Source organism: Anolis sagrei, chromosome 2 (assembly GCF_037176765.1).
Source record: "Anolis sagrei isolate rAnoSag1 chromosome 2, rAnoSag1.mat, whole genome shotgun sequence".
NCBI classification, from domain to species: Eukaryota; Metazoa; Chordata; class Lepidosauria; order Squamata; family Dactyloidae; genus Anolis; species Anolis sagrei.
The window spans coordinates 23,634,045-23,659,006 of NC_090022.1; the positions used below are offsets into that span (position 1 = coordinate 23,634,045).

Below are 24,962 nucleotides of genomic sequence, written 5' to 3' on the forward strand. Positions count from 1 at the left end.
TCAAGCTCTTGGCCTTCCCAGGTAGCAACTTTGAAACAGTTGAAAGCCAACTTATTAATGTCCTGAAATATCTCTCCAATTCCTACAAAGATAACCACCTAAGCCTAGACACAACTTTGTGTTTTCCATCTATGTAATCATGAAGCCAACAGAAAACTGGAGGCATCTTTTGATAGAAATGGGAAAGAATCTTCTGAAACCCTGGAAAACCACCACTGCCAGCCAGTGTTGCCGGATCTTGGGATAGGGGACCGTTGGCTTGATGCAGCATAAAGCAACTCAGTGTGTTCCTCTTATTAGCAATTGAGTTCTTCCTTTTCCTAAACAAACCATCCCTTCAGATAGTAAAGCTAGATTTGACCCTGTCTGCTCGCCCTTGTTTTGTTACACATGTGGCCGTTTTGCAGAAGATTTCATTTCTCTTACAGGAAGGAAAGAGTCCAAAGTCAGATCCCTCTGTTCCTCCTCAGATGTCATTAGTTTATAACCAAAGACTTCCATGGCTTCTTTGCAGATGGCTTGAACATCTCGGACCTTCTGGAAGCTGAGTTGCTGCCTCCATGCCTGGGAAACAAATTTGGCATTTTTCTGTATACTCAGAGGGTCCTTAAGCTCACTGCTGGTGGGCCAGTGAGTTATGTTGTAGACCCATTTCTGAAGTTTGGGGGTAAAAGTTAGGCCTGTGAAATTGTACCACTTGTTTAGGTGCCCCAAGGGGTCTCCCACCAGGTCTTCATAACGTGTTAGGAGATAGCGTCCCCTCCAAGCTGAGGGCATATGGTACAAGGCTGTGAAGTACATCTCAACTTGGCTGCGGCAGACCTTGTACATGACCATACGGATGTCAGGATTGCTGTTGGTGGTCTTTGTGATGAACTGATTATCATCAAGAAGAGAGATAAACTGGCGCGAGGCAAAGATTGCCCGAGGATCTCTGACAAGATGGATAATGTAAAGGTGGAGGGAGGGGTCTCTCATGAGTTGATACAGAGCTTCCAGTTGGAAGAGGCGAACTACCTTCACTACCGCATGGCTGTAGGTAGCACAGGCTTCAGAAATCTTGTCAAAGGGGGCATGGCCACATTGAGCAGTGCACTCCATTTTGTCCACAATGTCAAAGCGGCTGAAGGCTTCACAGGCTGGTGGAGAGCACAGTCCCTTGCTCATGGGCCACATGAAAAGATGAGAGACCTTACTAACGTTTGGGATGTAGAAGCGGAAGGCCTCCATGTCACATAGGAAGACAGAGCGCAGCAAGTCCCGCATGGCCCCCTGAATGAGCTCGGGGTTCCCCCAGCGCATGCTGTTCCACAAGTGTTTGGCTGGTTCCATCAGATAGAAGACATTTGGGTTCTGGTTGAAGAGTTGCCCTGCAAAGGTGGACCCTGAACGCCAACTGGAGAGGATCAGCACATGGATTTTGTGGGGAGCTGAAGTTTTTTGTTCTTCTTTGTGGATTTCCAGTCTTTTCCAAGGAGAGTAGAAGAAGAGCAAGAGCAACACTGAGGCCAGGAGAAGTCGGGTGTTACTGATTCGCATGGACATTTCACCAGGCTGGGGAGAGGAACCAACAGGACAGAGTTAGAGTTTTAACCATTGTAAATTATCTTGATACCCAAACTGGGAGAATTGATGTTATGACATGTTTAGAATTCTATGGCAATTTGGAATGTATTTATTTATTTATTTCCGATATTTATAGCTTGCTTTTCTTAGCCATATGCCGACTCAAGGCAGGTTACAAATTGGCATAATTCGATGCCAGGCATTCATAAAAGTGCAATTAAAACAATCAACATGACAATATAAAACATATATAAAAACCATTAAAACATATAATCATCGGTATCATCCTGTTAAAAACGTTACCCAGTAACATCATCTGGCCATTCCATGTTCATCATTCATAGTTTCATGTTATCTATTCCGCTGCATTCTCAAAAGCTTGTTCGAATAGCTAGGTCTTTACATTTTTTTCGGAAAGTCAGGATGGAGGGGGCCGATCTAATACCCCTGGGGAGGGAGTTCCATAGTTGGGGGGCCACTACTGAAAAGTATCCCTTTGCAGGACTGAGCACCTATATGTGTGCCACAACATGTTCCTAGTAATTTCAGACCTCTTGGATTCTGAGAAATAAATTCAATTAATAGTCCCAACTCAAAAAGAGCCACTGATTACTGTGTCCAGTTCTGGGCACCAAAACTTAAGAAAAATATTGACAATCTGGGATGTGTCCAGTGAAGGGTGACCAAAATGATCAAAGGTTTGGAGACCATGAATCCCTTTGAGCAGGAGGAGCTAAGGGAGCTGGGTATGTTTAGCTTGAAGAATAGAAGGTTAAGAGGGGACACGGTAGCCATGTTTAAATGTTTGAGAGGATGTCACATGGAGGAGGCAACCACTTTGGATCAGAACTCAGCAACTGAAAAGAAACAGTTCTCAGTGGTTTAATGGAAGATCAAATATGCTGCATGATTTGAGGTTTTTTCACCACCCAGCATTTTTAGATTACAGCTCCCATGTCATTGGGTCTATAGATGCAGTCTAAGTTTTGGATAGCTTTAAAGGAGCTCTTCAAGATTCCCAGAACTGTGCAAGGGGCACCTACATGGTGTATCTTTGGACCATGACTCTTTGGACCATGACCCCAGACAGTGAACTTGGGCGTGCACATTCTCTAAGCCCACGAGAGAGACCAAAGGCAAACTCTTTCTGAACAAATCTAAGAAAATCATTAGGGTTGTCATAAACCAGAAACTACTTGAAAGCACACAACACTAACAACAACAACACTCTCTTGCTTCACTGCCATTTTTTCCATCTTTTTGTGTGTGCCCCCCCCCCCCCCCATACACACACATCCAAAATTGGAATTGCTTTGAAATACATTTGTTGGCAAATCAAAAGTTAAGCCAACTGTTTATAGGAGACACTGACACATACATAAATTATAATGATGAAATATATGGGGCCACAATACACCTCACAAAAACTTTTCATGTTTATTTTTAAAATATATGATTTGTTCAGTTCTTGTGGGTTTTTTTGAGCTATATAGCCATGTTCTAGAGGCATTTCTCCTGACGTTTCACCTGCATCTATGGCAAGCATCCTCAGAGACCTCACCTCTGAGGATGCTTGCCATAGATGCAGGCAAAACGTCAGGAGAAATGCCTCTAGAACATGGCCATATAGCCCGAAAAAACCCACAAGAACTGAGTGATTCCAGCCATGAAAGCCTTCGACAATATATGATTTGTTGCTTATTTTTCATAGACTTGAGAAGTTTCTCATTACGTTTGTGCGACACAGCTACATGCTGCATCCGACACCCTAACATGTAATGACACACAGTTTAGAAAGCTCTGAATTAGAGGTTCCTCATCATATCACACATTTAACCTTCATGCATTTGGATGCCACACACAGAAGGGAGGAAATGAAAAGTCTCACCTCCTATGTACACAATGCAGAATTCGGAAATTCTCAGCCAAATTCACAGTTCACTCCAAAGAAGTGTGGAACACCTCATCTTCAGCAGAACTTCTCAACTTGAGAGAAACAAACACGCAGTCAATGATTATATGCAGCAATATTTGCTCCTGAGTCAACAGTGTTTGTATGTGTGGAGAAGTCTTATCATGAGTGACTTGGTAGGCCCCAAGAATGAAGGCCAAAGCCTACAAAAACAAAAACTTCATATTATGATACCAAGTGGTATCATAACATGAAAGGAAGTCTCAGGTGCAAATGTAGTCTCAGCTCCTAATTATGAAGTATGTAAAGTGTGAATTGAAACGCAGCTTGGACCTTGATTTGTGATGGTCGTTTCACCAGGGACAACCTCAGAACATCTTTTAATGCTGGAAATCATAGAATACAGTATTGGAAGAAACATCAAGAGTCATTCAGTCCAATCTCGTTCTGTCATGCAAGAATATAGGGTCTGAGCACTCCTGACATGGCCATCCAACTTCTATTTTAAAACCTCCAGAGAAGGAGACTCAGAATATATTCACCTTGCTAAAATCACCAGAACTGCACACAGACAGAAGTTTTTGTAGTTTATCAAAAAGTAAAGATGAAAAGTTTAAAAAGCAAACAATGTTCCAAAGATCAATAAAACATAGCACTGTAAAGCACAATTCCAAATGGTACCAACAAAACAAAACAAAATGAGAACATGACAAAATCCCAAGACCATGGACACAGGAAAACGAGCACAAGTGCTTGATTGACTGATTTCCAGCTGGTGGGAAGGAAGCATGAAATGAGCAAGGCCATGTTCAGAACTACTCTCACCTGCTTCTCAACTCCATTCTCCTTTTATCAGTCATGGGATGACAAGCATGTGATAATGCTGTGAATTATAACTCCAGCTGTAGCCTGAAGCATATGTTCTCCGCAAATCATAGTTCAGCACTTACAATACTGACATATTGACCATACTGACCATGTCACACTACACAGAGAAGCCATTGAAATACACAAGCATGTGGACAATTTCAACAGAAAGGAGGAAACCATGAAAATGAACAAAATCTGGCTACCAGTATTAAAAAAAACTCTAAAATTGCAACAGCACAACAACAGAGAGGAAGCAGGCAGGGACATCTAATTACCTCTCAACAAACGTTTGCTCCAGGCACAGTCAGCCCATTGTATGCTAATCAAGGTGGTTAGTTGAAACATTCACACCTAGCTCCAGCAGACAAGAGTCCTTTGTCTCACCCTGGCCATTCCACAGATATATAAACCCTTTTTCCTAGTTCCAACAAACCTCACTACCTCTGAGGATGCTTGCCATAGATGCAGGCGAAACGTCACGAGAGAATGCCTCTAGACCATGGCCATACAGCCCGAAAAAACTTACAACCCAATACTGACATAGTTTGGACTTTTAATGCTGGTGTTATTTTCTTAAGTTTGTATAGAGCTAATTTTCATTCATTTTAACAATGGACCCAGATCACAAGGTTTTAATCCATTGCGCCACCAGGGGCTCCTTGCCATTCAATAACATCTGGGGACCCAAACTGAGCATTGAACATTGTGTGGGTATAGTTGGTCCTCTGTATCCACTGATTCTCCATCCATGGATTCAAAGCACCTTTGAAGGCAACCATAAGGCGGTAGTGACCCTCGATGATAATGGGTTTGACACGGTGGCGCAGTGGGTTAAACCCTTGTTGCCAGCAGGACTCAAGACCAACAGATCAGAGGTTTGATTCTGGGGAGTGTGCGGATGAGCTCCCCCTGTCAGCTCCAGCTCCCCATGCGGGGACATGAGAGAAGCCTCCCACAAAGATGGTAAAACATCAAAACATCAGGGTGTCCCCTGGGCAACGTCATTGCAGACAGCCAATTCTCTCACATCAGAAACGATTTGCAGTTTCCCAAGTAGCTCCTGACACAAGGAGAAAAAAAACTATTATAAGACCATGCAAAACTACAGCTCCCATTGTACATAGCACTGAGCCATGGCAGTTAAAGTGGTGTCAAACTGCATTTATTCTACACTGCAGATCCACTCATTGCATTAATTCTAAGGCGTAGATGCAAAGGATCTGCTTGCAGCATAATAAGCTTGCAGATCTAGAGACATACGAGGGTTGAATGAAAAGTAATGCCTCCACCTTTGTAACTTCTCAACAGATGGCAGCACTGGTATGCAGCAGGTACTGGCTTGTTCAGTAGACTCTCCTCTACAGTTCCATTTTGGCAGAAAGCCTTAGCATTCAACGGTTGAGTTGTTAAAATGCAAAGTATGGAACCCTGCTCAGACGGTCGGTCAATGCAACTTAAGCAACGTGCAGTCATTGAATTCTTGACAGCAGAAGGTGTCACCCCAAAGGAGATTCATCAGAGAATGCAAGCTGTTTATGGTGATTGTGTTGATGTTGAGGTGGGAACATCTGATTTGCGTGACAAACAAATAGTTGGACGTCCTGTGACAGCAACCACCGAGTTTCACAAGCAAAAGGTTGACAGATTGATTCAGGATGATCGTCGTATCGCTCAGAGAGAAATTTCAAGCATAATCGGCATTTCACAAGAACATATGGGTCACATTATTGCTTTGCTTGGCTATCAGAAGATCTGTGCAAGATGGGTACACTGCAGAACTTCAGAGACAGGATCCCACCATAGAATCATAGAATCAAAGAGTTGGAAGAGACCTCATGGGCCATCCAGTCCAACCCCCTGCCAAGAAGCAGGAATATTTCATTCAAATCACCCCTGACAGATGGCCATCCAGCCTCTGTTTAAAAGCTTCCAAAGAAGGAGCCTCCACCACACTCCGGGGCAGAGAGTTCCACTGCTGAATGGCTCTCACAGTCAGAAAGTTCTTCTTCATGTTCAGATGGAATCTCCTCTCTTGTAGTTTGAAGCCATTGTTCCGCGTCCTAGTCTCCAGGGAAGCAGAAAACAAGCTTGCTCCCTCCTCCCTGTGGCTTCCTCTCACATATTTATACATGGCTATCATATCCCCTCTCAGCCTTCTCTTCTTCAGGCTAAACATGCCCAGCTCCTTAAGCCGCTCCTCATAGGGCTTGTTCTCCAGACCTTTTATCATTTTAGTCGCTCTCCTCTGGACACTTTCCAGCTTGTCAACATCTCCCTTGAATTGTGGTGCCCAGAATTCGGCATCCTCCATACAGTCCAGATTTAGCACTGGCTGTCTTCCATCTGTTTCCGACAATGAAAGAAGATCTGCAGGGACATCATTATGTTTCTGATGAAGATGTTGAGAGAACTATGAGACGCTGGTTGCGGAAACAGTGTCGACTTGTTCCGTGACGGCTTCAGAAAACTTTGTTCATCGTTGGCAGAAATGTATCCAATTGTCCGGTGATTATGTGGAAAAAGTGAATAGTGGTAGTTAAAGAGCACATTCTAAGGATTATTTCTGCGTTTGATTTATTAAAATATTCCCATCCAAACCCAAGTAACGAAGGTGGAGGCATTACTTTTCATTCAACCCTGGTATATTGTTAGTCCTCCTGGCTAGAGGGCATCCTTGCACAAACAGTTTCATTGAAAGGAACCGGAAGGGACTACATTTCCCACAGGCCTTTGCTGCTCCAAAAACAGGAACACATCCCAACCAGGATCTTTATTAAGGCGACTAATCAAAGAGAGAAGCTTTTTTCTCATCCCTGGGTTTAAGAGTCAACTGGAGGAAAAGCAAAGTGGATTCTTCCAGGAGAATTAAAAGGCAAGGAACTCCTCTGTGTTGCTTTGGCTGCAGCAGGTTCTGTATCTGAGTTGTTTTTACACGTGTATTGCATTCCCACGTGCTTGTATATATTGCACAGGGTTGCAGCCCTGATCTGTAGCAGTCTATTGCTTGAAAGACCTGTGTGCTTGCTTATTTGTTTTGTTCTCTGTAGGATGGGTTGCATCTCCACTGCAGTTTGATACTGCTTTAACTGTCATTTTTTATTTATCGTGTCATCAGCAACCATTGTATTACAATTCTAACAGAGCAAAACAAACACAGAGATTAAAAAGAAAAGGAAAAAGAAGAAAGAAAGAGAAAAAAAAAAAAAAAAACCATACAGATTTTGCAAAATTTGGTATTTGGTTAAATGTCCTTTGACCAGTATCTGGCCACTTGGAGTGCCTCTGGGGTTGCCGCAAGAAGGTCCTCCATCGTGCATGTGGCAGGGCTCAGGGTGCATTGCAGCAGGTGGTCAGTGGTTTGCTCTTCTCCGCACTCGCATGCCGAGGATTCCACCCTGTAGCCCCATTTCTTAAGATTGGCTCTGCATCTCGTGGTGCCAGAGCGCAATCTGTTCAGCGCCTTCCAAGTCGCCCAGTCTTCTGAGTGCCCAGGGGGGAGTCTCTCATCTGGTATCACCCATGAATTGAGGTGCTGGGTTTGGGCCTGCCACTTTTGGACTCTCGCTTGCTGGGGTGTTCCAGCGAGTGTCTCTGTAGATCTAAGAAAACTATGTCTTGATTTAAGTCGTTGGCGTGCTGGCTGATACCCAAACAGGGGATGAGCTGGAGATGTCTCTGCCTTGGTCCTTTCACTATTGGCTGCTACTTCCCGGCGGATGTCAGGTGGTGCAATACCGGCTAAGCAGTGTAATTTCTCCAGTGGTGTGGGTCGCAGACACCCTGTGATAATGCGGCATGTCTCGTTAAGAGCCACATCTACTGTTTTAGTGTGGTGAGATGTGTTCCACACTGGGCATGCATACTCAGCAGCAGAGTAGCATAGCGCAAGGGCAGATGTCTTCACTGTGTCTGGTTGTGATCCCCAGGTTGTGCCAGTCAGCTTTCGTATGATGTTGTTTCTAGCGCCCACTTTTTGTTTGATGTTCAGGCAATGCTTCTTGTAGGTCAGAGCACGGTCCAAAGTGACTCCCAGGTATTTGGGTGTGCTGCAATGCTCCAGTGAGATTCCTTCCCAGGTAATCCTCAGAGCTCGGGATGCTTGTCTGTTCTTAAGGTGAAAGGCGCATGTCTGTGTTTTAGATGGATTAGGGATCAGATGGTTTTCCCTGTAATAGGCAGTAAGAGCGCCTAGAGCTTCGGAGAGCTTCTGTTCTACCATCTCAAAGCTCCCTGCTTGAGCAGTAATGGCACGATCATCAGCATAGATGAAACTCTCTGTCCCTTCTGGCAGTGGCTGGTCATTTGTGTAGATGTTGAACATGGATGGAGCAAGCACGCTCCCCTGAGGCAGGCCATTCTTCTGTTTCCGCCATCTGCTTCTCTGGCCCTGGAACTCAACAAAAAAGCTCCTGTTTTGTAGCAGGTTTCCTATGAGGCGGGTGAGGTGGTAGTCCTTTGTGATATTATACATTTTTCTCAGGAGGAGGCGGTGGTTCACAGTATCATAGGCTGCTGACAAGTCTATGAAGACAGCTCCTGTGATCTGCTGCCTTTCAAAGCCATCTTCTATGTGCTGAGTCAGGTTCAGCACTTGCGATGTGCAGCTTTTGCCTTTTCTGAAGCCAGCTTGCTGTGGGATCAAACAGGGGTCTATATTTTCCATAATTCTATGCAAAATAAGTCTCTCCAGAACTTTGTAGAGGTGGCACAACAGGGAGATTGGTCTGTAGCTTTTTGGGTCATTACGGTCTTTGCCTGGCTTCAAGATGGCGATGACTCTTGCTTTCCTCCAGATTTTGGGGATCTGACAGGATGCAGTGCAGTTGTTCATCAGCTCCAGCAGCCAGCGCCTTGCTTTTGGGCCAAAGTTCTTGATTTGTTCCATCCGTAGATCATCCAAGCCAGCTGCTTTGCCATTCTTACATTTGTTGAGAGCCATGTCCAATTCAGTAGATGTAAAAGGTTCATGGAGGTTATTGTTCTCAATCTCTGGTTGTCTGGCTATTGGTTTCTTTCCTACTTTGGTGGCAAGGTTGGGTTTCCCATTCTTCAAGAGTTGGTGTGCTATCTGATCTGCCTTTATGTTGGCATGGGTATTAGTTTGTGAGGGATCGTTGCTCAGCCGTCTCAGCAGCCTCCACGCCTTCTGGCTGCTCCTGCCCATGTCGACCTCTGTGATCAACTTGATCCACTGATCTTTCTTGGCTTCAGAGATGGAGGACACAATGCTCTGCGCTGCCTGTCATGGCTCAATGCTATGGAATTTTGGAGAGCTGTAGTTTTGCAAGGTCTTTTAGCCTTCTCTACCAAAGAGTGCTGGTGCCTCACCAAACTACAGCTCCCAGAATTCCATAGCATTGATCCAGGCTGTTGGCCCCAATTAAGGAAGCAACCCCTGGCAGTGAGACCAGAACACTTTAAGTGTCTGAAGCAGTGGTTCTCAACCTGGGGTCCCCAGATGTTTTTGGCCTACAACTCCCAGAAACCCCGGCCAGTTTACCAGCTGTTGGGATTTCTGGGAGTTGAAGGCCAAAAACATTTGGGGACCCTAGATTGAGAACCACTGGTCCGAAGCCTTTGGAACTCTCTGCTGCAGGCATGAAAGGAACAAATAATAATTTTGCCCAGGCGGGTTTCATGCAACAAGACCAATTAAAGTAGTGTCAAACTGCATTAATTCTCCTGTGCAGATCGGGCATGGGCAAACTTGGACCCTCTAGGTGTTTTGGACTTCAACTCCCACAATTCCTAACAGCCTCAGGCCCTTTCAGAGCCTGAGGCTGTTAGGAATTGTGGGAGCTGAAGTCCAAAACACCTAGAGGGCCCAAGTTTGCCCATGCCTGCTGTAGATGCACCCTCAGACTCAAAGGTGATTGTGTTGCAATGTTTTGAACCTTTCACTGCTCTTTATTGATCTTTCTTCTTTTGCAAAAAAAAACTTTGCTTCCTGCAGGATCTCTTTCTGATTGTCTCCCCACATTCACTGAAAATCTTGGAATAGATTATTTCCCCAGCAACCATGATAAAGGACAAAGAAGCCTTTCAGAGACTCAATTTCCTCTATCAGGTGAGGTATATATATGTGTGTGGTTTTGTGCATGCTTTGTAAAAAAAAATTATTTTTTATTTTTTGCTTGTAAGTCTCTTCTGCTGTGTTTTTCAGTGTTTTTATGAGTGATGGTTACTCGTTGGCCTAATACGTGTATTGTGTTCAAATTTGGTGTCAGTTCATCCAGTGATTTTTTAGTTATGTTAATCCCACAAACGAACATTACATTTTTTTTATTTATAAATGGCACAAGCTGGGGATCACAACCAGACACAGTGAAGACATCTGCCCTTGCGCTATGCTACTCTGCTGCTGAGTACGCATGCCCAGTATGGAACACATCTCACCACACTAAAACAGTAGATGTGGCTCTTAATGAGACATGCCGCATTATCACAGGGTGTCTGCACCCCACACCACTGGAGAAATTACACTGCTTAGCTGGTATTGCACCACCTGACATCCGCCAGGAAGTAGCAGCCAATAGTGAAAGGACCAAGGCAGAGACATCTCCAGCTCATCCCCTGTTTGAGTATCAGCCAGCACGTCAACGACTTAAATCAAGACATAGTTTTCTTAGATCTACAGAGACACTCGCTGGAACACCCCAGCAAGTGAAAGTCCAAAAGTGGCAGGCCCAAACCCAGCACCTCAATCCATGGGTGATACCAGATGAGAGACTCCCCCCTGGGCACACAGAAGACTGGGCGACCTGGAAGGCGCTGAATAGACTGTGCTCTGGCACCACGAGATGCAGAGCCAATCTTAAGAAATGGGGCTACACGGTGGAATCTTTGGCATGCGAGTGCAGAGAAGAACAAACCACTGACCACCTGCTGCAATGCAACCTGAGCCCTGCCACATGCACAATGGAGAACCTTCTTGCGGCAACACCAGAGGCACTCCAAGTGTCCAGATACTGGTCAAAGGACATTTAACCAACTACCAAGTTTGCAAAATCTGTGTGTTTGTTTTGTTCTGTTAGAATTGTAATACAATGGTATGGTTGCTGATGACACAATAAATAAATTTATTTATAATACCAATCAACAGAGTCCCTGCCCTACTCACAAACACACACACAAAAGGATGCCTTTCCCCATTTCGTAATTTGTAAGGACAGAGACAAACTCTCTAAGGATCTGATTTCTGAGCCAAATCCTAATGTAAAAACAACACAACTTAAGAGAGCTAGGTTTCTTAAGCTTTTTCCACCTGAGAAATGTTTATGTAACCCCAAGTATATAAGTATATAATATAAATAAGATGTCAAAATAAAAGTTTTACTGAAACAAATCAGCATTTCTCCAGTGCCACTGTCGAACATTTGTGCAAACCAAACTCCATGTTGATATCCGTGCTAAAAGATTCGGACAGAGTTAGTCAGAGACTGGATTTCAGTTTCGGTGTTCCCATACAGCTTCAGGTCATCCATGTACAGCAGATGTGAAATTTTGTGAGATCTCTGAGACGTTTGTTTTTTGTAAGATTGTTGACAGAGGGATCATGGCAATGATGAAAAGCAGTGGGGACAATCAGTCTCCCTGGAAAATTCCTCTTCTGATGTTGACAAGTCCATAGTTTTCATTTCCAACAAACAGTTCAGTTTTCCAGTTCTTCATCATATTTTCAATAAAAGTGCCAACGTTTTTACAAATCCCGATGGTGTCTAGGCACTTGATGATCCAACTGTGTGGGAGTGAGTCAAAGGCTTTTTTGTAATCAATCCATGTCATGTGAAGATTGATTTTTCGGCTTTTGCAGTTCTCCAGAATCATTTTGTCAATTAATAACTGGTCTTTTGTGCCCCTGCTTTTTCATTTGTTGCAAGATATTATTTTCTTCAAGAAATTATTATTATTATTATTATTATTTATTATTATGTGTATTTATACCCTGCTTTATCTCTCCTGAAAGAGACTCAGTGCCAGTTTGAAACTGTGTAAAACGGTTTGTGTAAATGTGCCCTAAGTGTATATCATAAGGTTTGGATGGCCTTTCCAACATTCCATTGTGAAATGCTGTTTTGTGGTTGTGGGCCTTCAAGTCATTTTCAACCTGTAGTGAGTCATATCATAAGGTTTTCTTGACCAGATTTGTTCAGAGGAGGACTTCATTGAGGCTGAGATAATATGATTTGCCCAAGATCACCCGGTTAATTTCATGGTCGAGCAGAGATTTGAGCTACTGTATGGTCTCCAGAGTTGTCATCCAACACTTAAACCGCTATACCATGAAAATCGGAGAACTGTAGAGTTGGAAAGAATCCACAAAGGACATTTAGACCAGGCTTTGGCAAACTTCACCTCCCCCCCCCCCCCAAAAAAGTGTTTTGGACTTCAACTCTCAACACTCATAACAGCAATTCCTAAGACCCATCTTTCAGTGTATGTATGTCATGTGGAAAGCACATAGCCCTGGACAACTCTTTAGGGTGTCTTTCAATCTCCACAACAGGCAGCACATTGTGTCCTTGCAAGCAACCCAGAGAACCAGGAATTGGCTCGCTTCTATTGCCACACCCAGAACAGCATCAGCCGGAGGCTCGTCTTAAGACAGTGAGTAGCAGGATTGGGTTGGATGGGTAACGGGGGATAGGACTTCCACCTCGACCAAAGCACTGAGGCTTCTGGGAGTCAAAGTCCCAAACATATGGAGGACTAGTATTTGGGACTCACTGATCTTTGATGGGGTTGCACTCCCCTGAAGTCACAGGTCCGCAGCTCGGATGTCCTCCTGGACTCATCACTTACGCTTGAAGCTCAGGCATCAGCGGTGGCCAGGAGGGCTTTCGCACAATTAAGACTCATGCACCAGCTGCAACCGTACCTCGTGAAGTCAGAGCTGGCCAGGGTGGTCCATGCCTTAGTCACCTCCAGATTAGATTACTGCAATGCACTCTACGTGGGGCTGCCCTTGAAGACGGGCCGTAAATTCCAATTGGTACAACAGGTGGCAGCCAGGTTACTAACTGGTGCGACTTACAGGGAGCGGTCAACCCCCCTGTTTAAGGAGCTACACTGGCTGTCATTCATTTTCCGGTCCCAATTCAAGGTGCAGGTTCTTACCTACAAAGCCCTAAACGGTTTGGGACCTGCCTTCTTGCGTGACCGCATTTCTGTGTACAAACCCACATGGTCCTTCATTCATCTGGAGAGGCCCAGGTCTCACTCCCGCCTCCCTTGCAGGCGCAATTGGTGGGGACGAGGGAGTGGGCCTCCTCGGTGGTGGCCCCCTGACTCTGGAACTCACTTCCCAGGGATATCAGGCATGCGCCAACATTGGCAGTCTTTAGGAGGAGCCTGAAAACGTGGCTGTTCCAGTGTGCTTCCCGGAATAAGGAAATAATTCCCAGCAAAATGTCCTCAAATGCACTTTAACTATCTGCTTGGATTGCGCTCCCCCCACTTCTTTAAAACCCTCTAATTAGATATATCCTACCTTGCTCATGCCCAGCGTTTATTTTTTTAATTTTTAACTATTACATCTGGCCCAGCCATAGGTTTTTAAATCCTTGCATGTTAATGTTTATATGTGATTTATTTAGCTGTATTGTTGTTATTTTTTGTTTGTTGCTTTCTTGTTTATTGATTTGTTGTTGGGCTTGGCCTCGTGTAAGCCGCTCCAAGTCCCTTGGGGAGATGGAAGTGGGGGTATAAGTAAAGTATTATTATTATTATTATTATTATTATTATCATCATCATCTTGAGGGCTACTCTTACCCCATAAGGCAGTGCTTCTCAGCCTGTGGGTCCCCAGGTGTTTTGGCCTACAACTCCCAGAAATCCCAGCCAGTTTACCAGCTGTTAGGATTTCTGGGAGTTGAAGGCCAAAACATCTGGGGACCCACAGGTTGAGAACCGCTGCCATAAGGAATTCTGAACTTTCAGGACTAAGATATTTCATTTGTCTCTCATTTTGGTTTGTTTTTCAGAGACCCTTCTGTGAAAAGAACCATCTGTAAATCTTGCTTCTCCCTCCTCGTCCCTGGAGTCAGCGCAACTGTACGCCAAAGAAGTGAGTGGCTTAGTTTCTTCCTCCTTAACTGCAGTGCTTTAAGGAGGTTTCTAAATGGTGTTCCTTGCTCTGGAGAGATTGATAGATCTGTTTCAACATGTGTAGAGAGCTGTGGGTGCAATGTAATGTATTTCAAAAGTTGGGAAAGTAAAGCAGTGAAAATCTCTGTGAAGGGCCATATATATATCAGAAAGATCTCTGAGTAGGGTCATGTATAAATTTGAATTACTCTGAGCTTCCCCAGATTATGTTGACAGATTGATTACCACATTTCTACTGGCAAGCACAGCTTGTTTTTGCCTTAGAACTGTGTTCATGAGATCATAGAATCAAAGAGTTGGAAGAGACCTCGTGGGCCATCCAGTCCAACCCCCTGCCAAGAAACAGGAAAATTGCATTCAAAGCACCCCCGACAGATGACCATCCAGCCTCTGTTTAAAAACCTCCAAAGAAGGAGCCTCCACCACACTTTGGGGCAGAGAGTTTCACTGCTGAACAGCTCTCACAGTCAGAAAGTTCCTCCTAATGTTCAGATGGAATCTCCTTTCCTGTAGTTTGAAGCCATTGCTCCAGGTCCTGCTCTCAAGGGCAGCAAGACCTTTAAGCAGAGGCTGGATGGTCATCTCTCCGGGTTGCTTTGAATGCAATTTTCCTGCTTCATGGCAGGACTGGATGGTTCATGAGGTCTCTTCCAACTCTATGACTCTGATTCCCAGAAATGTTTGAATTCTCTTTGTAAGTAAGTCTGTAGGTTCTCTTGAATAGAGGCCCTCTGGTGGTGCAGCAGATTAAACACCTGAGCTGCTGAATTTGCTGACTGAAAGGTCAGCGGTTCAAATTCGGGGAGCGGGATGAGCTCCCATTGTTAGCCCCAGTTTTTGCTAACCTAGCAGTTTGAAAATATGCAAATGTGAGTATATCAATAGGTACCGCTCCGGTGGCAAGGTAACAGCGTTCCATGCAGTCATGCTGGCCACATGACATTGGAGGTGTCTACGGACAACGCTGACTCTTCAGCTTAGAAACTGAGATGAGCACCACCTCCCAGAGTTGGACACAACTAGACTTAATGTCAGGGGAAACCTTTACCTTTACTAAGTAAGGCATAAAAATGGGCAAGGCAGGGAAGAAGATCTTTTGAGGCAATTTCTTGATTCATTCCCTCTTCATTTCTGAAACTAGAGCGTCGAAATCAGCGGTGGACTGCCGTGCAGTGTCTCAAGTGTGGTCTAACTAAGCGTTTCCTCAGCAATCCTAACTACAAACTGTGGTCAGAACAGCCTGAGGCATTACTAGAGAATCAGGCATTAGCCAATGCAGGAGGAAAAGGTAATTGTTTCATTTCATGTATTCTGACTCCAGGAACAAGAAGGGAGAAGCCAGGTTTGCAGATTGTCCTCTTCACATTGCACTGCATTATAGGAGCCCACACTGACCATATAATAATGCAGTTTATGTAAGATCAAGTTGCATATAGTGCATTTTGTCCCTAAAGTATCAAAACATATTTCAACTTCTAACCAAGTCTATTATTACATTTTTTTTTCTATTAAAAAATAGAAAAATAGCACCAGGACTGTGGCACAGCTGTCTGAGTGTCAGCTGCATTAAGATCACTTCTGCCACAAGGTCATTAATTCAAAGCCAGCCCGGGTCAGAGTGAGCTTCCGACCAATTGTGTAGCTTGTTGTCGACCTTTGCAACCCAAAAGACAGATGCATCTGTCAAGTAGGAAAATTAGGTACCAGGCTAATTGAACAAAATTTACGAGGCTATAAAAAAGACTCCAGCAAAGCACTCCCACAAAAAGCATGCGGGGAATGCGGAAGTACTTCATCAGCATCGCAGATGGACGCTGAAAGCGACAGCTCCCCTGGCAGCCAGAAAAAGTTAAACAGCCTCTGACTGTTTGTCTATTTCTGTTGTGTGTCTTTGGCATTGAATGTTTGCCATATATGTGTACATTGTGATCTGCCCTGAGTCCCCTGCGGGGTGAGAAAGGTGGAATATAAATACTGTAAATAAATAAATATTATTCCAAAATGTGTGTGTTTTCCAGTAGAAAACGATAATTTTTAACATTGCTCTGTGGCATTAGAATTTTGGAAAATTCTCCATTGCTAGATACAGGCAGTCCCTGAGTTACAAATATCTGACTTACAGAGTACTCATCTCAACTTAATCACAGGGATGAGGCAACAGGAAGTGAGAGAAATCTACCCCTGGGAGGGGAAATTCACTCCTGAAAGAGTTATCAAAGAAGATCGCTCCATTTTCTTTTTGCCAATTGATGTTTCCACAAAAAAGCCTAATTTTTGAAAATATTAAGTATCACAGGGACAGAAAGTGAGGAAAGTGATTTTGACCAGGTGCACAGACAGCAAAACGAACACCACAGAGATGTTAACCCTTCCTTTTGCTATCCAAAGCATGTACACACACAGAGATACATACACACACACACATATACAAGGTTTGGATAACATAAGGAAGAGTTAACACATCTGTGCTGTTTTTTTTTTGCTGACTGTGCTCCTGCTCAAAAGCACTTTCCTCATTTTCTGTTCCCATATATGTGTGTGTGTGTGTGTGTGTGTGTAGAGAGAGAGAGAAAGAGCTGAAGTTACACTTAAATATATACCCCTTCCAACTTATATACAAATTCAACTTAAGACTCAACAGAGCCTATCTTGTTCGTAACTTAGAGACTGTCTGTATCTGTAATATTAATGTTTGAACTAGACTGCAAAACAGAATTTCTCTTCCAAAATTAAAGGTAGGGGATAACTTCTGCATATTAAGGTATCCAGAAAGTGTTATCCTATGAGGACGGGCTTAGCACAGTAGCCTAAACCACTGTGCTGCAGAAAAATCCTGCAAGATGGGGAGGTCGGCAGTTCGAGTCCAGACAGGGTGAGGACCCGCCGTTAGCCCCAGCTCACCTGTTCACCTAGCAGGTTGAAAGCAGAAATGCAAGTAGATAAAATAGGTACCACTTTCAGTGGGAAGTTGCAAATGTGTCCTTAAAAGGACATTGATCGGAGTCGAGTACAGCCTCCAAGATGTCGGAAATAAGATGGGGAAAAACCTCTGTTTGAGTTGTCGGTCCTTATTAATTGTGTAATTGACATTGAATGTTTGCATTGTGTGTGTTCTGTTAACCACTTTGGAGTGAGAAGGGCAGGGTATAAATACCGTAAATAAATATGTCACTATTTTGGAAAGCTAGAGGATGATGAAGGAACTCTCCATCATCCTCTTGCCTTCTGAAATAACAGTCATGTGACGTTTTGTTTATTGGGAGGGCTGCTGAAAATAATTTGATATGAAGAATGTTGTTGGGTTGTTGTAGGTTTTTCGGGCTATATGGCCATTTTCTAGAACAGGGTTTCTCAACCTGAGGGTCGGGACCCCTAAGGAGGTCGTGAGTGGTGTCAGAGGTGTCGCCAAAGACCATCAGAAAACACAGTATTTTCCGTTGGTCATGGGGGTTCTGTGTGGGAAGTTTGGCCCAATTCTATTGTTGGTGGGGTTCAGGATGCTTTTTGACTCTAGGTGAACTATACATCCCTGCAACCACAACTCCCAAAGAGCAAGGTCTGTTTTCCCCAAACTCCATCTGTGTTCATATTTGGGCATATGGAGTATTCGTGCCAAGTTTGGTCAGTGTTTGAGTCCACGGTGCTCTCTGGATGTTGATGAACTACAACTCCCAAACACAAGGGCAATGTCCACCAAACTCTTCCAGTATTTTCTGTTGGTCATGGGAGGTCTGCGTGCCAAGTTAGGTTCAATTCCATCCTTGGTGGAGTTCAGAATGCTCCTTGATTGTAGGTGAACTATAAATCCCAGCCACTACAACTCACAAATGACAACATCACCAGTATTCAAATTTGGGCATATCGGATATTTGTGCCAAATTTGGTCCAGTGAATGAAAATAAATCCAGCATATCAGATATTTGCATTACGATTCATAACAGTAGCAAAATTACAGTTCTGAAGTAGCAATGAAAATAATTTTATGGTCGGGGATCACCACAACATGAGCAACTGTATTAAGGGGTCGCAGCATGTGGAAAGTTGAGAACCACTGTTCTCAACCTCTGACGATGCTTGCCATAAATGCAGGCAAAACATCAGGAGAGAATATGGCCATATAGCCCGAAAAACCTACAACAACCCAGTGATTCTAGCCATGAAAGCCTTCGACAATACAAGAATGTTGTTATTGGAAGCGTTCTTGGACTAAGATAAGAAAACCGTGATCAATGTATTGTCGAAGGCTTTCATGGCCGGAATCACTGGGTTGTTGTAGGTCTTTTCAGGCTATATGGCCATGTTCTAGAGGCATTCTCTCCTGACATTTTGCCTGCATCTATGGCAAGCATCCTCAGAGGTAGTGAGGTTCCTCTGAGAATGCTTGCCATAGATGTAGGCGAAACGTCAGGAGAGAATGCCTCTAGAACATGGCCATATAGCCCGAAAAAACCTGCAACAACCCAAAACCATGATCCTTCAAATAATGGCTGACTATAATGTTTATCATTCCTTGCTAGCACTGATGTTAGTATTTCTCTCAATATTTGGAGATCCATACTTTCCCCTCTTCTAATTGAATTACCTTCAAAGCGGTTCTTTCCTTGTTTCCTTCTCCAGGCCAGATAAGTGGCTCAGTCCAACAGCCCCACAAAGGTCCTCAAGCAAAAAAGGCAACAGCTTCAACTTCTGAACCTCACAGTCATCCTCCCTCCAAGGAGACCACAGCAGGCGTCAAATCTAAAGGGAAGGACGATCCTCGTGAAAAGTGAAATGAAAGCTTCTCATTCGGGTTGGCAGCTGCAGTAATCACGTTTGGTAGTTGAAAGGAGGTGTGATGGAGACGCAAGCATTGTAAAAAGTGATTTGCCATGGAGATAAATTCACAATTTATTTTTGCAAGCTAAAGCACAACGTATTACTGGCTGGACATGGATGGTCCAAACAAGAGGAGCTCCTGAGTAAAGAATCTCTTTTCTGGGGAAACCAGTTGGGGAGGGAAAGAAAGTACGCAGGTCTTTTGGCTGGACATGGATGGTCCAAACAAGAGGAGCTCCTGAATAAAGAGTCTCTTTTTTGGGGAAACCAGTTGGGGAGGGAAAGAAAGTACGTCTTTTGGGGCAAACAGTTGTCATTAGTACTGTTTTTCCCACCATCTCCACAGCTAGAAATTCCTTTTGCCTGTGCACCTCCTTTGTGTCTGTAATCCTGCCTTTCATCTTACTTACTGACCTAGGGGTTTTTTTTGGGGGGGGGGGGTTGTCGTGTCAGGAGCAACTTGAGAAACTGTAAGTCGCTTCTGGTGTGAGAGTATTGGCCATCTGCAAGGATGTTGCCCGGATGATTTGATGTTTTTATCATCCTTGTGGGAGGCTTCTCTCATGTCCCCGTATGAGGAGCTGGAGCTGATAGAGGGAGCTCATCCGCCTCTCCCCGGATTTGAACCTGTGACCTGTCAGTCTTTAGTCCTGCTGCCATAGGGGTTTAACCCACTGTGCCACTGGGGGCTCCTGCTGACCTAGGTGATCCCTCATAGTCCGAGGATGTTGGTCCTCCAAGTGTAGTGTCTGGGCAGTAGGTCCATAGGTGGCTGTGGAGCCCTATTCTTGAGCCGCATGTTCTCCCACAGAGAGGACATTGGTTTCCAGGTGAAAGGCGGTCACGGTCAGGGTTGGCTTGACACACCTTCCTCTTGGCACGTTTCTCCCTTGCACCCTTCATTTGTGCCTCTTCGAATTCTGCAGCACTGCTGGTCACAGCTGACTTCCAGTTAGAGTGCTCAGTTCTCAGTGTCTATGCCACAGTTTTCCTCTACAGTAGAGTCTCGCTTATCCAACCTTCGCTTATCCAACGTTCTGTATTATCCAACGCAGTCTGCCTCCACAGCTGTTTCAATACATTGCAATGGTTTGGTGTTAAATTCGTAAATACATTAATTACTACATAACGTTACCATGTATTGAACTGCTTTTTCTTTCGATTTGTTGTAAAACATGATCATTTGGTGCTTAATTTGTAAAATCATAACATAATTTGACGTTTAATCGGCTTTTCCTTAATCCCTTCGTATTTTCCAACATTTTTGCTTATCCAACGTTCTGCCGGCCCGTTTATGTTGGATAAGCGAGACTCTACTGTACCTGGATTAGACTTTACCTAATTCCACCAGCTGGACTACAATTTACTTACTTTCCATAGGAGCTAGAAATTTTAACATCAGGAGATTTTGGTAGTCTTGTTCTCACACTGGAAGCTGAGGAGAAGACTTGTCCTAGAAGGTGATTGCACCAATTCCAAATGGTAATTGTATATGGAAAAACTTGGAAATAAAGTTTTGTTCCCAATGGTTCCACTTGTGTTAACTTTTTCATTTTATACACCCTCGGTTAAAAGCATGACATAATAATAATAATAATAATAATAATAATAATAATAATAATACTTTATTTATACCCCGCCACCATCTTCCCAAGGGGAGTTGGGGCGGCTTACATGAGGCCATGCCCATCAATACAATATACACAATATAACACAAAAACACAACAGAAAATTTAAAAAAAACATGTGGCACAGTTTCACAGTAACCTGCGTTAACCTACTAACTTAAGCATGCGGACCTCTTTTAAGCCTGAAAGTCAAGTTTGAGTTCAAGGAAAGAACATATTCCAGTCAAGGGTGGGCCCAGAGGCAAAAAGTTGAGCTCAGAGGTTTAGTTACTGCAGTGGGGACAAAATAATGACATTGTTCTTGATAAGAAGTGAGGTCCCCAAAACATCCTTCAGGCTCCAAATTTCTAACATTACAACAACAACAACAATAATTTCTTTGTATACCACCCTATCTCCCCAAAGATACTCAGGGCAATTTCCAACATATTAGGCAAACATTGAATACAGACAATTACATCAAAATAAACACGTTTGACAATATAACACAACCTAATTTAACTTAAAGAAAAAAAAATTAAATTAAATATTTTTAAAACCATTTCATTGTACCTCCACAATTAACACAAAACTTAATTTTGGATACCCTGGTACATATTTGCACCCTGGTACATATTTGCACCCTAATTTTTTAATTAGGTAATGAGAAGTTAGATCTGGGTTGCTGTGTGTATGTCCATGTTCCAGAAGCATTCTCTCCTGACATTTTGCCCACATCTATGGCAGGCATCCTCAGAAGTTGAGGGGTCTGTTGGAAACTAGGCAAGTGAAGTTTATATATCTGTGAAATGTCCAGGGTGGTACATTCCACAGATATATACACTTCATATATAAGGCAAGTTTCAGGCAAGTTTATATATAAACTTGCCTAAAACAGACAAGAATTTTTGTCTGTTTCAGGCAAGTGTGAATGTCAGGACAGTAAATAAGGAGGAAAACTCAGAGGAATTCCTGACATGAAACAATCAAGGCCAGCTAACGCCTCCCAGTAAAAGATTCCCCAGGCAGGAATCAGGCAGGCTTTGACGCTGCAAGGCTATTCAATGCTAATCGAGGTGGCCAATTGCAACATTCAAACTTGCCTCAAGCAGACAGTTGTTTCTTCCACCCTGGAAATTATTCCACAGATAAACCTCACTTGCTTAGTTTCCAACAGACCTCACAACCTCTGAGGATTTCATAGATGTGGGGAAAACATCAGGAGAGAATGCTTCTGGAACATAGCCATACAACCTGGAAAACTCACTGCAACCCAGTGATTCCAGCCATGAAATCCTTTGACAACACATAGAAGTTAGATCCTCAAGTCTTCCTGGTCTTGTAGCATAGGTCCTCTGGGTCACGTTTGTATTGTCTCCATTGTCAGGTGACTACTTTTGGGACTAAAACTTGTTTCACAATTGAACTCACAACCCTTTCACTTGCTGCCTGATGCTGTGAAACAATAAACATGACAAAGCACCATGCAGGACAAGAGTTGCAAAAGCTACAATGAGGTGCTATTAAATGATTCATTGAAATTCCAAGAATTGTTCCTAATGTAGCCTTTGTATAAGTGTTGAGAGGCACAATGAATATGCATTGCATTGTGCATTTCTGAGAAGCAATGTGTAGCTAGCCATCAGCATGAGTCACTGTTTTTCAAAAAGTGTCATGCCCGTATTAGCCATTTTAATGTTCTGTATTTTAAAATTGATTCACATATAATGTTTTTCATAGTTACCCATTATGTTTGATCAACTGGAAAAGCTTACACGATGTGAGGATTTATAGATCAAACTGCAAAGACTCTGGCACAAGCCAGTAAAGGTGGACCCAGGGGTGAACGGCACACCTGGTGCAGTGCCTAAAGACCTTGGCCAGCACTTAAAAGCAATCAGCATTGACAAAGCTACCATCTGTCAACTGCAAAAAAGCCACCCTACTCAGATCTGCATGCATTATTCACCAATACATCACATAGTCCTAGACACTTGGAAAGTGTCCCACGAAATACAACACTGCCTGAGCTCTGCGAGTGCAGCATTTTTCCGAATGAAGCAGAGAGTGTTTGAGGATCGGGACATCCGTAGGGATACCAAGGTGCTTGTTTATAAAGCTATTGTCCTTCCAACCCTGCTATATGCCTGCGAAACGTGGACTGTCTACAGATGTCACATGCAACTCCTGGAACGATTCCATCAGCGCTGCCTCCGAAATATCCTGCAAATCTCTTGGGAAGACAAGCGGACAAACGTCAGTGTGCTGGAAGAAGCAAAGACCACCAGCATTGAAGCGATGGTCCTCTGCCATAAACTCCGCTGGACCGGCCACGTTGTCTAGATGCCCAACCACCGTCTCCCAAAGCAGTTGCTCTACTCCGAACTCAAGAACCGAAAACGAAATGTTGGTGGACAGGAAAAGAGATTTAAAGATGGGCTCAAAGCCAACCTTAAAATCTCTGGCATAGACACTGAGAACTGGGAACCCTTAAGCGCTCCAACTGGAGGTCAGCTCTGACCAGCAGTGCTGCAGAATTGGAAGAGGCACGAGTGGCGGGTGAAAGAGAGAAACGTGCCAGGAGGAAGGCGCGTCAAGCCAACCCCGACCGAGACTGCCTTCCACCTGGAAACCAATGCCCTCGCTGTGGGAGAAGATGCAGGTCAAGAACAGGGCTCCACAGTCACCTACGGATCCACAAGCATACTGATCATGGAAGACTATCCTACTTGTCCAATGAGGGATCGCCTAAGTAAGTAAGTCCCAGTTGTGATCAAATACAAAAGCAGCATAGTGATCTTGTTTGCTATGTACTAATCTTGTTGTGTATCAAATAATAATAATAATAATAATAATAATAATAATAATAATAATAATATACCATCAGGCACTAATAGCATAATCTTTCCTCATTTGGTTTCTCCCACCTGATAGGAGCCACTGCCAATGTTCTTAATAATTGGGGTGGTATGTAGTTGTAGAACATATGAACAGCTTGATTCCAAGCTATTAAGGGTGGTATTGATCAAAGGATGATATTGATCCTAACTAACACAGCCTTAGGCATGATACTGTTCTTTGCTGGTTGCCTGCACATGTGTAACAGAAGACCTTCCCAGAAATTCACAATCTGCAATCAATGCACCATATCTGGTGTGATCTTTTGATAAGAAGAACTGCGTTTACCTACGCTTACAACACAAACATTGTCCAAAAGTTATGGGTGATTTCTAAGAACAGATAAAGGAAAATCTATGGTGCAGTCTGAAAGCAAACTGCAATCTGATAAAGAAAACCTGCCTAAAAACCATTATAGCCTCTCCAGAGGCCTTTCGTTTTGTCCATTGAACCAGAAACACAGCAATTATTGACACAATCTGTTTTGAAAGAGCTCTCTCAATTCCATGTCACTGTCTTTGTGTTAACAAGGGAGGAAATGCCATTGACAGATTTGAAATTTCTGGCAAATACTGGTGTGAAATGTTCAGCTCTAGTGGGGATTAGGACGGGTGGAAACTAAGGGTTGTGTATCTGCTCAGCCCCAAGGCTTTCTGAGCGACAGCATATTGGATTGGGTCTTTTTCTTTCTTCCTCCCTTTACCTGACCTATCTCAGAGGTTTGCTATGAATTAAATGAATATATATAAAACTAGCTGTGCCCTGCCACGCGTTGCTGTGGCCTATAGTAAAACTTATCAAAGTTGAGGTAGATATCTGGACTATTATGAAGGAGAGGTAACTACCTATTCCTTCCCCCTTTTCCTCCCCCTTTCTCTACGCCGTTTTGTGAGTGTGTTGTTGTGTTGTTTTTCATTTTGAGTAGATATGTTTGTACCTTGTGGGTTGTGTTATGGGCACAGGGATTTTGGTTAAGTTTCGTTGGGGGATTTTTGAGTTTTGTTGTTTTGCCGTTTTGTGAGTGTGTTGTTGTGTTGTTTTTCATTTTGAGTAGGTATGTTTGTACCTTGTGGGTTGTGTTATGGGCATGGGAATTTTGGTTAAGTTTCGTTGGGGTTTTTTTGAGTTTTGTTTCCTCGTTGGATGCCCCTAACAAATTTATATATATAGATAAGAAAAATTTGCAA

The 24,962-nt window shown here is 43.6% G+C and overlaps 2 protein-coding genes across 2 annotated transcripts; one reads left to right on the forward strand and one right to left on the reverse strand.

Annotated features, from left to right (window-relative positions):
- Positions 1-384: 384 nt before the first annotated feature.
- LOC132765652 (carbohydrate sulfotransferase 6-like) lies at positions 385-1,545 on the reverse strand. Its single transcript, XM_060759930.2, has one exon. The coding sequence runs from the start codon at positions 1,543-1,545 to the stop codon at positions 385-387; it is 1,161 nt and encodes a 386-aa protein (XP_060615913.2).
- A 5,535-nt stretch (positions 1,546-7,080) lies between these two features.
- RPP21 (ribonuclease P/MRP subunit p21) lies at positions 7,081-20,801 on the forward strand. Its single transcript, XM_060759383.2, has 6 exons — positions 7,081-7,220; positions 10,302-10,415; positions 12,855-12,955; positions 14,332-14,414; positions 15,597-15,743; positions 19,073-20,801. Exons 2-6 carry the CDS (start codon positions 10,368-10,370, stop codon positions 19,222-19,224), a joined length of 531 nt encoding a protein of 176 aa, XP_060615366.2. The 5' UTR covers positions 7,081-7,220; positions 10,302-10,367; the 3' UTR covers positions 19,225-20,801.
- Positions 20,802-24,962: the final 4,161 nt, after the last annotated feature.

Excerpts from the sequence above, each read along its gene's own strand:
- LOC132765652 (XM_060759930.2), bottom strand. The coding sequence starts at position 1,545 with ATGTCCATGCGAATCAGTAACACCCGACTTCTCCTGGCCTCAGTGTTG.
- RPP21 (XM_060759383.2), top strand. The coding sequence starts at position 10,368 with ATGATAAAGGACAAAGAAGCCTTTCAGAGACTCAATTTCCTCTATCAG. Across the intron at positions 10,416-12,854 it reads GACTCAATTTCCTCTATCAG|GCAGCACATTGTGTCCTTGC; the intron begins GTGAGGTATATA and ends TCTCCACAACAG. Across the intron at positions 12,956-14,331 it reads CGGAGGCTCGTCTTAAGACA|AGACCCTTCTGTGAAAAGAA; the intron begins GTGAGTAGCAGG and ends TTTGTTTTTCAG.